The 15,447-nt window shown below is 37.6% G+C and overlaps 1 protein-coding gene across 4 annotated transcripts in view; it reads left to right on the top strand.

Moving 5' to 3' along the window:
- The window catches only part of CCDC126 (coiled-coil domain containing 126), a 108,643-nt gene extending 101,119 nt beyond the window's left edge, over nt 1-7,524 (top strand). For all 4 annotated transcript variants that reach the window (XM_067746149.1, XM_067746148.1, XM_067746147.1 and 1 more), the window contains exon 3: nt 5,717-7,524. In XM_067746149.1, the coding sequence (XP_067602250.1) occupies nt 5,717-5,901 (185 nt within the window). In that variant the 3' untranslated portion in view covers nt 5,902-7,524. The remainder of the gene's footprint in view (nt 1-5,716) is intronic.
- The last annotated feature ends 7,923 nt before the right edge of the window (nt 7,525-15,447 follow it).

The raw sequence follows: 15,447 nt of genomic DNA, 5'->3' as shown, positions 1-15,447 counted from the left end.
ATGTGATAAAGCATCAAGCTGGATGAGCTGAGTAAAAGGATATGGTATGGTCTCCAATTCCAGGTTGTTTTTAGGGGTTCTGAACCGGGTCCCGAGGTAGGAGTTCTTATTGCTAGCACTTTCAGTGATAGGGCTTTGTGGGGAAGTACTGTGGACTCCCATAGAGTGTAAATGTATAATTCCCATAACTATATAGTCACATGAAATGTAAACAGAAAATTGTAATGTGAATCTAGAGAAAGGGTGAGTTTTGCTATGTTCAAAGGGATCATTGTGGTTTTTCAACTAACTGATTTTATATCATCGAATAAGGTAATTTAGATTTCTTAGTCTTTTAAAATATTTTATTAAAACTATTGATTTTAGGGCTTCCCTGGTGGCGCAGTGGTTGAGAGTCCACCTGCCGATGCAGGGGACACGGGTTCGTGCCCCGGTCCGGGAAGATCTCACATGCCGCAGAGCGGCTGGGCCCATGAGCCATGGTCGCTGAGCCTGCGCGTCCGGAGCCTGTGCTCCATAACGGGAGAGGCCACAAGAGTGAGAGGCCTGCGTACTGCAAAACAAAACAAAACAAAACAAAACAACTGATTTTAGAAAATTTGAAAGGAGGATATGTGATAATTTAGAACATTGTTAAAGTAATATATAGTTTTTTCTGATTAAACCCAACTTTTCCTTTGAGTATTTTTTTGATGGAAAACTGATTACTTAACTTACAAATTATGTTTAAAATAAAATGAATTTTTCCAAAGAGAATTGGTGTAAGCATTTATCAAAGGCTGTGGACACCACTATTCTGCAGCATCGTAATAAAATATAAGCAGGAAGCTCAGATATATGCTACATGGATTTTAGATTGGAAACGTAGTGGCCTTTGTCACTGTTATAACCCAAATTATTTGTAATAAAAAAACCTGTGTGTGAAAAAAAAAGTGTATGCATGTAGAAAGTAATAACATAAAAGGAAAAAATTGTTGTGGTAGGCTGAAGATATATATACATTTCCTCTAAAGAAGCAATAGTCAAATGCAATGTGTAGATTTCATTTGAATTCTGATTCAAGCAAATCAGCTGTAAGAAGACAATTTTCAGATAATCAGGAAAATCTGGATATGGAACAGGTGTTAAACTACTTAAATTAAGAAATTACTATAAATTTTGTTAAGCATGATAATAGCACAATGGTTAAGTTCTTTAAAAGTTAAAGGTGCATTCCGAAGAATTTACAGTGAAATGACATGATGTCTGGGATTTGACCTAAAATACTTTTGGAGAAAAAAGGTGGAAGAGGAGAGATGAACCAAGAATGGCAAAATATTGTTCACTGTGAAAGCCAAGTGATGAGAATTAGGTCCATGAGTACTCATTATACTATTCTATCTCTGCTTGTGTATGTTTGAAATTTTCCAAAATTAAAAAAATTGAAAATGTTAAAAAAAAAAATCATGAGATACAGTATATCTACTCAGCATTTAGACACCATAGAGGTAAATATATATATATATATATACACACACACACACACACATATATATATATATATATTCTTTTTGCATCTGCATTGTAGTGGAAAACCCTGAATTTGGGGCCTGGGAAGCAAAAGACTGGGGTCTGAATTCTAGTTTTCCTACCTGCTAATAATGTTTACTTTTTTTAAAATAAATTTTATTTTATTTATTTTATTTTTGGCTGAGTTGGGTCTTCATTGCTGCACATGGGCTTTCTCTAGGGCAGCGAGTGGGGGCTACTCTTTGTTGCGGTGCACAGGCTTCTCATTGCAGTGGCTTCTCGTTGCGGAGCACGGACTCTAGGCACGTGGGCTTTAGTAGTTGTGGCACGCAGGCTCAGTAGTTGTGGCTCACGTGCTCTAGAGCGCAGGCTCAGTAGTTGTGGCGCACAGGCTTAGCTGCTCTGCGGCATGTGGGATCTTCCCAGCCCAGGGCTCATACCCGTTTCCCTTGCATTGGCAGGCAGATTCTTAACCACTGCGCCACCAGGGAAGCCCCTAAAATGTTTACTTTTTCAGTCTATTTTATACGGGAAAAAAATAGACATGTATACTGAATATTAAAATAACTAATAACAAGTAAGGTTTGTTGAGACTTTGTGTACCACACATTGAGCTAAGCCTTATGTATCATTTAATCCTTATTACTAATGAAAATATTAAATAATGTATGGAAAAAAACCCCCTGATGTGCACATATACATATATATGTATACAGACACATATATATATATATATAAAATACATATACATTACAATAAATTTGTTTGTGTTTGATTTTAAAGAACCCCAACTTTTCCTTTAATTGCTATTCCTAACTGTAACTAATCAGTGAGTAGGCTGTACCTTTATAATTCATGTCGCACTTCAGCTTGCTGTCAAACCTCTGAGGGCTTTAGCTTCATTTTATGTTAACATGATGGTAAGCTTCCCACCCCAGTCTGTTCTATGTAGCCTTCTCTGGCCTAGGTTGACTACTTCAAATATTATACATGAGGTGGCTGCCAGGGAAAAACAGATTCAGCAGTTAATCTTTTAATCTTGTTGCTGGAAGATTCTTTAAAATATATATATTTTAACTTACCAAATACTATTATAACTCTTGATTGAAAGGTCTTAATAAAGAAATGCCCCCTCTCCCTAATCTTTTTTTTTTTTTTTTGCGGTACGCGGGCCTCTCACTGCTGTGGCCTCTCCAGTTGCGGAGCACAGGCTCCGGATGCGCAGGCTCAGCGGCCATGGCTCACGGGCCAGGCCACTCCGCGGCATGTGGGATCTTCCCGGACCGGGGCACGAACCCGTGTCCCCTGCATCGGCAGGCGGACTCTCAACCACTGCGTCACCAGGGAAGCCCTCCCTAATCTTTTATTTTGAAAATTCTCAGTCTACAGAAAGTTAGGGAAAATTATGTGGTAAACATCATATATCTTTCCTCTAGATTCATCATTTACTAAAAATTTTTCTATATTTTTATCTTTCCTTCTCTATACAAATATATATGCTTTTAGGGGGTACCATTTGAAACAAGTTGTACATATCATGACATTTTATCCCTAAATACTTCTTATCAAAGAATTTTTCTTATACTTTTTTTCTTGTGCATACCCACTAAACTAGAATATTTAAGTGTTCCCGATGAATGACGCCAAAAGATACACTGCTTGATTTCCTCCATCACTAGACTTTCTCCAAATAGTTTTTCCCCTCACTTTATATTACTTTGATTTTTTTGTTGATTTATTTCTAATCACTTTTTACAACCACCTGCTACCACTACTCTCACTACTCCTTTCTGAAATCTGTTTTTCTTTTTTCACTTTAAGAAAATTATGGTAAAATGTATGTAACATAAAATTTGCCATCTTGGGCTTCCCTGGTGGCGCAGTGGTTGAGAGTCCACCTGCTGACGCAGGGGACACGGGTTCGTGTCCCGGTCTGGGAAGATCCCACGTGCCGTGGAGCGGCTGGGCCCGTGAGCCATGGCTGCTCAGCCTGCGCGTCTGGAGCCTGTGCTCCACAACGGGAGAGGCCACAACAGTGAGAGGCCCACATACCGCCCAAAAAAAAAAAAAAAAAAAATTTGCCATCTTAACCATTTAAAAAAAATTTATTTTATTTGTTTATTTTTGGCTGCGTTGGGTCTTCGTTGCTGCACGCAGGCTTTCTCTCCTTGCAGTGAGCAGGGGCTACTCTTCGTTGTGGTGCGTGGGCTTCTCATTGCGGTGGCTTCTTTTGTTGCAGAGCACACGCTCTAGGTCGCTGGCTTCAGTAGTTGTGGCTCGCGGGCTATATAGTGCAGGCTCAGTAGCTGTGGCGCACAGGCTTAGTTGCTCCACGGCATGTGGGATCTTCCCAGACCAGGGCTCGAACCTGTGTCCCCTGCATTGTCAGTTGGATTCTTAATCACTGCACCACCAGGGAAGCCCTGCCATCTTAACCATTTTTAGATGTACAGTCCAGTGGCATTAATTATATTCAATGTTGTACAGCCATCACTGCTACCTAAAACTTGCATCACCCCGAACAAGAAACTCTGTAACCTTACCATTAAGCAGTAACTTGCCATTCCCCCCTTCCCCTGGTCTTTGGTAACCTCTAATCTACCTTCTGTCTCTACGTATTTTTCTATTCTAGGTAGTCCAAATAAGTGGAATCATACAGTATTTGTCCTTTTTTTGTCTGGCTTATTTCACTTTGCATAATGTCTTCAAGGTTCATCCATTTTGTATTATGTATCAGAACATCATTCCTTTTTATGGCTAAATAGTATTCCCTGTATGTTAATACCACATTTTGTTGATCTTTTGATCTACTGATGGACACTTAGGTTGTTTCCACCTTTTGGCTATTGTGAATAATTCTGAAATAAACATTGGTGTACAAGTATCTCTTTGAGTCTCTGCTTTCACTTTTTGGGGTAGATACCTAGGAGTGGAATTACTGGGTCACATGGTCATTTTATGTTTAGCTCTTTGAGAAACTGCCAAACTGTTTTCTATGGTGGCTGTGCCATTCTATATTCCTACCAGCAGTGTATGAGGGTCCCAGTGTCTTCACATTTTTGCCAATGCTTATTTTCCCTTTGTTTGATTATAGCCATCCTAGTAGACGTAAAGTGGTATTTCATTGTGATGTTGGGTATCTTTTCATGTGCTTACTGTTCATTTGCGTATCTTCCTTGGAGAAATGTTTATTCAAGTCCTTTGATGATTTTAAAAATTGAGTGGTTTATCTTTTTGTTGTTGGGTTTAGGAGTTCTTTATATGTTCTTGATACTAAGCCCTTGTCAGATATATGATTTGCAAATATTTTCTTCCATTCTCTAGATTGTCTTTTCACTTTCTGGGTAATATCTTTTGATGTCCAAAAGTTTTAAATTTTGATGAAGTCCAATTTATCTGTTTTTTCTTCTGCTTTTCCTGATAGCTTAGTAACAGAACCATCAGCAACTTTATGAGTTGTTGTTAAATTATTTTTCCCCTGATCACAGATTAGGGTTTGAGCTGTGTTTTTTGGTCCAGGACCAACAAAAAATAACAATATCAGTTGCCACTGACTGAATACATAATATGTGTTAGGTGCCATTGGGAAACCTGAGAAAAGAGGATTCTAGGGAAGCAAAGGGTCAAAATTTCATTCTTTCCAGGTAAATTCTACTAAAACCCTTTAACCTCCCAGAGAGATTAGAAGATACAGTCTTCCCCATCATTTTCTAGTCAGAACTAGTATCTGTACTGCACTGATTGGGTTCCTGGCATCTGCTCTGGATCCTAGGCTGCCCCTAAACTTCAGCCTGTGGAGGTTCCAGGTTTCTTGTTTCTACATTTCCTTGAATTTCTTAGTTAGCTCAGCTAGCTTTTTACCTTACCTGCGTAGTCCACAGTTGTCTTTTCACACTAAGAAACTCAAAGTAAATGGGTTCCTTACAGAGAGACTAACATTTTAAACCAGGCTTTACATCTGTTTTATTGCACTAGAAAAGTAAGTTTCCCTACGTTTATAACTCTGAAATTCCGTTAGGAAGCTCTGTATGTGATGCTATTCATTAAAATAGGCTTTTTCTATGTGTGGTATGAGTGCTTTCCCTCTAGTATATTTCCTTTCGGATGACTTGATAATTGTTCACTTTTCCCCTCAAACTATGAAAACACAAATATTAAGTGCTCTATCAGTCTTTAATATGGTTTATTCTCATTTTTTTTCCCCTAGCTGATTTAAAAAGAACAATTGCTGTCCTTTTGGATGACATTTTACAACGTTTGGTAAAGCTGGAGAACAAAGTCGACTATATTGTTGTAAACGGCTCAGCAACCAACACTACCAATGGTACTAGTGGGAATCTGGTGCCTGTGACGACAAATAAAAGGATAAATGTATCAGGCAGCATTAGATAGCAGTTGAAGATGAGCTTGTGCTGCTACGTTCACCGTGGATTATATCCTATGGCAGAAAAGCTTTTATATCGCTGACTAGCATAGAGTAATACTTTACAATAAAACCTCTATGCATTTTCAAGGAATATGCTGGATTCATGGAACTCTAATTCTGTATATAAATCTTAAAAGTTATTAGTTTGCTTTCAGGCACAACTCTTCAACGCTGTACTATATCCTTAAAGGGAACTTGGTAACATGGTTGATGTAGTAAGCAGGTAGGTGATCTTTGTATAAATCTTTGTGTTTGAGATCAAGTTGGAACAAAAACACTGAAAGACATGGATTCATTTCTATAAAATATTTATTTAAATATATGACTTGTCTTTCAGACAAGTGAAGAATATTGTTACTGAATCATTCTGTCATTTGTTATCAGTAGATGTGACTGTTTGACTAATACTATTAGAAAATGTGCTTACTTCCAGTACTTACTATATTTTGTTATTCAGATTATGAGCAGAGAGAAAGGAAGTATAATGTTGAAAATAATGTTTTGAAATCATGACCCAAAGAATGTCTTCATTTGCACTATCCCTTCAGAATAACTGGAGGTTAATTATTGTATAGTTTTAAAAATTACATTTATAAGAGTATAATCTTGAAATGGGTAGTAGCCACTGTTTGTAACCTATTCTAAACATTGGGACAATTAAATAACATTAAAATAGTAATTTCTAATCTCATACGTAACATTTTCTTATATACTTATGTTCTGAAGAATAAAAGATTTTTATGATGAGATTAAAAGTAAGTATTAATTCATGATTTTCATATACATGAATGTTAATTTAAAAGTGTAACCCTTTGATTATGTTGTCAAGAAAGCACATTATTTCCATATTCCGGTAATTTTTGCTTATATTATATTGGCAAGGGAGAGAAAAACTGAGATATTTGTGAGACTGGGACTCTTAAGGACTTTAGCCAGATGTATATAATAAAAGTATTTGTGTTGCATTAAATTGCTTGGAAAATGGTAACATAGTACGTAGAATATCCTGCTTTATGAAATTTTGGATTTGTATAATAGATACGTTAGATATTCATTTTATATAATGAGCACTTAAAAATAATTAAGAACGTTTAAAATGTAATTTAAATTATGAAGATGGACCATCTTTTCAGGAAAACAGCTCTTCTATATAGCACAAGAGATCTTAATCTTGGGTAATTCTACTATAGAGAAAAGTACACCTTTATTTAAATTTACCTTGTAGCAAATTTAATTGCCATATGGTGCCCTATGTTTCATAGTATTTATTCTCTATAACAACTGCTTAAGTGCAGCTAGCTTCTAGATTTAGACTGTATTGAATTTAGTTTTGGATATTGTATTGTTCATTATTACAATGTGCTACCAGACATAGTAGCAATAATTATAATGTTTTATTAAAGTAAGTATGAGAAAATATTTCATGAAAGATATCTTTCCAGACTCTTCCCTGCACCCTACCTTTATGTGAAGGAATTATTTATATACCATTTCCGGGTAAAGTTTGGAATAATTGTTCAGTCTCATTAGATGCTGACATTTTTGTTTTTGTTTTCAGGGATGAAATAAAATGTATTATTTGTACTTTACAGTGTTATCATAAATTTTTTCTTTAATGGTGATTGTGCATTTAATAAATGGTAAATGATTAAAAGGAATCTTAGATAATTTGGGTTTTGTTCCATGAATTCCAGATAGCTGTTTCAAAAGAGAAAAATGGAAGATTGCCTTGTCCAGGTTAGGAGAGTCTGAGTTTAGGGACTGATGGGAACAAATCTGGGGATTGTGATTGGAGGTGGTTCCTAGACTTGAACTGTCAAGTCAAAGTTTACTGGTGAGTTTTTTTAATTTAAACTTAAATTTTTTAATTTTTATTTTATATTGGAGTATAGTTGATTAATAATGTTGTGTTAGTTTCAGGTGTACAGCAAAGTAATTCAGTTATACATAAACGTGTATCTATTCTTTTTCAACTTCTTTTCCCATTTAGGTTATTACAGAGTATTGAGTAGAGTTCCCTGTGCTATACAGTAGGTCCTTGTTGGTTATCTATTTTAATAGCAGTGTATACACGTCAATCCCAAACTCCCAGTCTGTCTCTACCCCCCACCCTTCCTTCCTGTTAACCATAAGTTTATTCTCTAAGTCTGTGAGTCTCTTTCTATTATGTAAATAAGTTCATTTGTATCTTTTTTTTTTTTTTAGGTGTTGCTTATAAGCTGATATCATATATTTATCTTTCTCTGACTTACTTCACTTAGTATGATAATCTCCAGGTCCATCTGTGTTGCGAAAATGGCATTATTGCATTCATTTTAATGGTTGAATAATATTCCATTGTATATATCTAACACACCTTCTTTATCCATTCCTCTGTTGATGGACATTTAGGTTGCTTCCATGTCTTGGCTGTTGTAAACATTGCTGCAATGAACATTGGGGTGCATGTATCCTTTCCTTTTTTAAAAAAATTAATTAATTAATTAGTTGATTTTTGGCTGCATTGTGTCTTTCTTGCTGCACGTGGGCTTTCTCTAGTGCAGTGAGCAGGGGCTACTTTTCGTTGTGATGCACGGGCTTCTCACTGTGGTGGCTTCTCTTGTTGTGGAGCATAGGTGCTTGGCGTGCAGGCTTCAGTAGTTCTGGCTCGTGGGCTCTAGAGCACAGGCTCAGTAGTTGTGGCGCACGGGCTTAGTTGCTCTGCGGCATGTGGGATCTTCCCGGACCAGGGCTTGAACCCGTGTCCCCTGTATTGGCAGGCAGATTCTTAACCACTGTGCCACCAGGGAAGTCCCACATGTATCCTTTCAAACCATGTTTTCCTCCAGATATATGCCCAGGAGTGGGGTTGCTGGATCTTATGGTAGCTCTATTTTTAGTTTTTTTAAGGAACCTCCATACTGTGGCTGCACCAGTTTACATTTCCACTAACAGTGTAGAGGGTTCCTTTTTCTCCACACTCTCTCCAGGATTTATTGTTTGTAGACTTTATGATGATGGCCATTCTGACTGGTGTGAGGTGATATCATAGTTTTGATTTGCATTTCTCTAATAATTAGTGGTGTTGACTATCTTTTCATGTGCCTCTTGGCCATTTGCATGTCTTCTTTGGAGAAATGTCTGTTTAGGTCTTCTACCCATTTTTTGATTGGATTGTTTGTTTTTTTCATATTGAGCTGCATGGGCTGTTTGTAAATTTTGCAGATATTAAATCCCTTGTCAGTTGCATTGTTTGCAAATATTTTCTCCCATTCTGTGGGTTGTCTTTTTGTTTTGCTTATGGTTTCCTTTTGCTGTGCAAAAGCGTTTGAGTTTAATTAGGTCCCATTTGTTTAATTTTGTTTTTATTTTCATTACTCTAGGAGACAGATCAAAAAAAGATATGCTGTGATTTATGTCAGAGAGTGATCTGCCTATATATTCCTCTAAGAGTTTTATAGTATCCAGTCTTACATTTAGGTCTTTAATCCATTTGGAGTTTATTTTTGTGTGTGGTGTTAAAGAATGTTCTAATTTCATCTTTTTGCATGTAGCTATCCAGTTTTCCCAGTACCATTTATTGAAGAGACTATCTTTTCTCCATTGTATAGTCTTGCCTCCTTTGTTATAGATTAAATGACCATAGGTTCGTGGGTTTATTTCTGGGCTTTCTATCCTGTTCCATTGATCTATATTTCTGTTTTTTTGTGCCGGTACCATACTGTTTTGATGATTATAGCTTTGTAGTATAGTCTGAAGTCAGGGAGCGTGATTCCTCCAGCTCCGTTTTTCTTTCTCAAGATTGCTTTGGCTATTTGGGGTCTTTTGTGTCTCCATACAGATTTTAAGATTTTTTGTTCTAGTTCTGTGAAAAGTGCCATTGGTAATTTGATAGGGATTTTATTGAATCTGTTGATTGCCTTGGGTAGTATAGTCATTTTGACAATGTTGATTCCTGCAATCAAAGAACAGGGTATATCTTTCCATCTGTTCGTATCATCTTTGATTTCTTTTATCAGCATCTTACAGTTTTCGGAGTACAGGTTGTTTGCTTCCTCAGGTAAGTTTATTCCTAGGTGTTTTATTCTTTTTGATATGATGGTAAATGGGTTGTTTCTTTAATTTCTCTTTCTGATCTTTCGTTGTTAGTGTGTAGAAATTCCACCAGTTTCTGTGTATTAACACATTGTTGACTGGGGGATTTTTGCAGAAACTAACACCTGTGGCTGGCGATTTGTAATGTAAGTGAATATTGAAACACCCGCGTTTGAGTAAATATCAACAACTTTTTTTGCACTTAATGTATTTATTTGAAACTTCATACATGTCATACTAAAGCATTCTAATATTTCATTAGAGTGTGATAGGCAGTATAGCAGTCACCTCTGTTCAGGGGAACAGAACATCTATTACAAATATACTGTGTTTCACTGCACTTTCCCCTGGAAGAGCAGACTCTATACTTTCCGGTGGCATTTTTTGTTAGTCCTGTGGGTATTATTTCCTCTAGAATATGTTCTTTTATTTTACCTGATAGTCAACAAGGTGGATCTTTGTTGGGAGCTCTTTTAGAAACGCCACAAGAAGGACCAGGTGCGGGACTAACACTATATTCACCAGAATGGTCAGTTACCCATTCTCTAGCTACTGCTAACAAAATTTGCTTGTAAGTCATTTTGTTCTGTACATTAAGGCTACAGTAAGTTTTAAACGGCTCTAGGTGTGCGTGCTTCAGTAGTTGCGGCGCACGGGCTTAGTTGCTCCGTGGCACGTGGGATCTTCCCAGACCAGGGCTTGAACCCGTGTCCCCTGCATTGGCATGCGAATTCTTAACCACTGTGCCACCAGGGAATTCCTCCTTTTTCATTTCTAATTTTATTGATTTGAGCCCTCTCTTTCTTTTTCTTGATGAGTCTGGCTAAAGATTTATCAATTTTGTTTATCTTTTCAAAGAACCGGCTGTTAGTTTCATTGATCTTTTCTATTGTTTTCTTCATTTCTATTTCATTTATTTCTGCTCTTATCTTTATGATTTCTTTCCTTCTACTAACTTTGGGTTTTGTTTGTTCTTCTGTCTCTAGTTGCTGTAGGTGTAAGTTTAGGTTGTTTATTTGATATTTTTCTCGTTTCCTGAGGTAAGATTGTATTGCTGTAAACTTCCCTCTTAAAACTGCTTTTGCCGTGTCCCATAGGTTTTTGAGTGAATTAGAGTTTAATTCACTGATATAACCTGGGCATATACAATTGTGTACACATATACATTATGTGCCTGGCACATAATAGGTGCCTGATAAATATTTGTTAATGCAAGTTCCTCAGCCATTTTACACTTTTTGCTTTGTGCATCTGTACCTTTATATTAAAAAAAGACATTCTTTTTGTACAACATATCATGAACTTATTTCCAAGTCAGTAAGTATATAACTTTCATGGTTATTTCATTGTGTGAAATGAATATCACAGTTGATATATCTTTCACTCAATTATTGGGCATTTTGGTTGCATATAAAAGATTTAAACCTTGGTGTGGGACAAATCTAAAGCCTGCCCTCTTTCCATTATTCCTTGTTGTCTAGATGCTAGAGGGTAACCTAATAAAGTGTGGTTAATATCCATTTGGGGGAGACAAAATAAAGTGTTGAAATATCTCTACTGGAAGAACAGAGAAAATCCAAAACTGGCTCTGTTTTATATCATGAGCAGCAGGCTAGAACCATTTTGCGAAGTAGGGAAAAGACTGAGAATAAAATGTACGGTGGCTAATCCATAATTGGGTTAGAGCACTGGGAGGGGATTGGTTAGTAGTCAGACTTGTGCTTAATCAGATCAGGTTTGTCATTTTATAGCTTTTGGCTTAAAACGAATCAGTAATATAAGTGTGTATTTAGGTAAGGAAGTTAAGCCATAAAGATTTTTTTAAATTATTGTGTTTTTTTTAAGATTTTATCCATGTTAGTATCTTTCAGACATCTTTCCTGAATGAGTTTAGGACCTCCAGTGAGTCCTTATTAGGTCAAGTGTAACTTCACGTTGCTTCTAAGTGTTGATTAGCATCATCATTCATTTAAATAAATCACTATTTTTCATTTAGCTTTCTCAGGTGCTTAATTCTTCCACCCACCCACTCTTTCTTTACTATCTCATACCAATTAGACATTAATAGTTAACACTGATTTTTTTCAGGCAAAGAAGTAAACTATGGTTCTGAGGATTGTTTTTAAGTGGGATGGTGATATGAGATATAATAAGAAAGCTTGAGGAGAGGAAACATTTTGAACCACTGGTGTTTGGAAATTGACCCATAACAGATTATGTTCAATTTTGAGGTAAATGTGTTTTTTGTTTGCTTGTTTGTTTTTCATCTTCATGAGTTTGAAAAGGAGGAAAAAATCCTCTGTTATTTTTTTCTTCAAATCTGAACTAGGAGTTTCAGGCCCCAAACCTTGAGTGGATGATTGAATCAGGAGAGGCCAGAAAGGGGCCCTCTGCCAGGTGAGAGGGGCCACGGGCCCCTGCTTCCTGAAAGAGACTCTATACCTTGTATATTAAAACTGTTCAAAACCACAAAATGCTCTGGGAGGAAGGATTTAGAGCAGGAAGGATTTGGAGAATTTATTTTTAATAATATCCCTCATGTAATGAGATCATTACGTAACAGTTACGGAGCATTTACTAAGGGCTGTGCCCTGCACTGTGCTCATCATGTACAATGTCTTGTTTTAATATGCAGAACAGCTTTGTGAGGTAGGTTCTGGTACCCCCATTTTCACACATCTTTTAAGCTGCACAGCAGAGATTCAGACCCAGAACGAGTCTGTGCTCTTGACCACCGTGCCTTACCAGCGGTTCTGCCAATCTGGGCTTAAATAAGCTCAAGCATTCCCCTTCCCTCCCCTAATCTTGTCCCCAAGACTTACAAACTTCTCTGCTCTGATCCAAGAGAGATCTTCTCACTGTGTCCTCAACGGCCTGGGTCAGCAGAGCGCACAGAGTCTGCAAAGGCATCACACGGTATGTATTGGGCCCACAGGCATTGGTGGTAACCCCACCCAGGCTGATGGCCCAGGATGGCTGGGTTTGGGGGTGACGGGAGATGAACACATGCCATGGTATTTGGGAGCTTATGAACACGCCTGCCACGATAGCGGCTGTTACATCCTTTCTTGGAATAAAGGGAAACAAGGAATCGGCTTAGTGCATATTCTCCAGGGTGAGGAGAATCTTCTCAGTCTCCTCATTAAGGCCATTTTTTTGTATCCAGCATGGGATTCAGGGCACTGTCAACTCACCTATGGCAGTTCTCCATCAATGTCAAGTCTAGTACTAAGATATTATTTGCAAGGCTTAGGTTAGGGACTTACTGGGGCCAAAATATTTCCACTTATTGGAGAACAGAGTGGGATTCAGGACCACATTCTTGGTCTATTATTTTGCCCTTTGTAATCTCTTTGGGTTTCACACATGTATCATTTGATGACTTTAAAGGAACCTCAGATTGTCTTGATATTGACTTGATATGTCTGACCTAAGCGTTTCACAGAATATCTCTGAGTTTTCTAGAACACCGTCTGAGCCTTAAAAACCTCTAGCCATTTCTCCAAAGCTTCCGTGTTGATTTGAGAGCATTTTAAATTGCAGAAGCTCTGGGTCCATCTTTTTTCTTTATCTGGAAGACTGCTGCCTACTGCACATGGTCCATGCGCTGATAATCAGACTGGAATTGATCTCTCCATGTAGAACCGAGGAAAAACTTTCATGGAAATCCTCTTTTTAGCATCTTCTTTATTACTTGTCCTGTATAATAAAAGGGCAACTCTTCCTCTGGTCTTCCCCTGAAGCTGATGTATTTAAAAATAGAATGAATGTAAAGAATGCTTGTTGTGAACTGTAAGAGTGCGTTTTAGCTAAAAATGGCCTTCTCCTTTTAGCTTCCAGGCAAAGACACAGTTTGGAGGAGAAGGGCAGGCAGAAGTTGGGGGTTGGAGGGTTGACATATTAATATAGTTTGTTTTCTTTTTCTCTGCTGGCTGCTGTCATTTTCTGCCTTGGAAAGTACCTAAGTGGTGCTTGGAAATAAACTCTCCAAGGGAAGGTGGTATGAATATTGATAGTTTTAATTAAAAATCACTTTCTGTGTCTTTGCATGATTTAATTCTTCTTACCTTTTTTCCTAAATATCATGTGTTAAAAACAATATTGAGTTTAAATACAGTGCTAAATAACCATGGTTAACAGCAGAAGACAGGAAGCTCTTTCTTTGATTAAAACAAGTGACTTCTAACAGAGCCTCAGCTGAGGGGCTTGGAGACTGCATAAGTGGTCACTCTGCCTTCTGTTTCTAGAAATAAATTTTTCCTAAGGCTAAGAAGGAGGCCAAGGCCACAGCTCTGAAAGGGGGAAGTTTTTCTTACTGTCGATTAGTGCTCAGTTAACTTTATCAGGGAAGTAATGAGCTTGGGAAAGACTTTAAGTTATACCTTCTACACCTTTCTTCAGAGTCTTCACTTCACATACACTGATGCTAAGGTGGGGAGAATTGGCTTCTTCACAACGCAGAAGGCTAGATGGAAAGTATTCTTTGCCTCTGCAAAACCAAGATAGCTAGTATTTCTTGCTGATGATAAGACATGAGGGCTGGCTGCATAGAAGTAGTGTCCCAACTCTAGGCACAGCTGGGACCCTTTGCCGTCTTACAACGTCCTGTTGGAATTCCAAGCAGATGAAGCCGAGCCCAGAAGTAGTCACAACTATGAAACAATCCTATTGTTTCAGGCTTTGGCTGCCCTATTTTATATCATGTAGTTCAGATTTGTTCTTTTCCATTTCCTTGCCTGGAATGCCTTTCTCTTACTCTCTTTGGTTTGAGTACGATTAGTTTTTCCAATGTGTTTCTCAAGTTTTACCTACTTAGGATTACAAGTTTTCCGTTCCCAGCCTTAAGAGATCGCCCTTTTCTCTGGAATCCCGTTTTGACTTGTCCCTGCTTCATGCATTTAGTCCTTCATTCACACTGTGCCCTCTGTCCGATTACGCTTCTCCCAGGTCTTTGCACGAGTGGCTTTTTCTTGAGAAATTCTTCAAGTCTGAACTGAATGCCACTTCTACAGAGAGACCTTCTCTCACTACCATTCTAAAGTAGGAGGCCTTTCTGTATGTTCAGAGACCGTCAGGTTCCTAGTACCCAGCACAGTAACTAGCACATAGTAAATGTTTGTTGAATGAATTAACAAATGAATTTATTTGTTAGTTCAATTTAATGTGTAATGATTTTCAGCTTAAGAACAAAAACTTTGGGAGTAAATTCAAACTATGAATTGGAAAGAATTGAAATCTTTAAAATACTGAGTCTTTCATTCCGCAAATATGGTAACTCTCAGAATTTATTAAGGTCTTCTTTAAAGTTTCTCAGTAAACTTTTGTAAGTTTCCTTGCAGAGGCTTTATATGTGTTTTGTTGTATTGGGTTGGCCAAAAAGGTTCGTTCGGGTTTTTCCCTAAGATGGTTCTAGTAGCGCTTAGTGGTCTTTAACTTCA

Source organism: Pseudorca crassidens, chromosome 8 (genome assembly GCF_039906515.1).
Source record: "Pseudorca crassidens isolate mPseCra1 chromosome 8, mPseCra1.hap1, whole genome shotgun sequence".
Classification (NCBI taxonomy): Eukaryota; Metazoa; Chordata; class Mammalia; order Artiodactyla; family Delphinidae; genus Pseudorca; species Pseudorca crassidens.
Note: the sequence above shows the minus strand (reverse complement) of the source record. Positions and strands in the feature narration are given on the sequence as shown.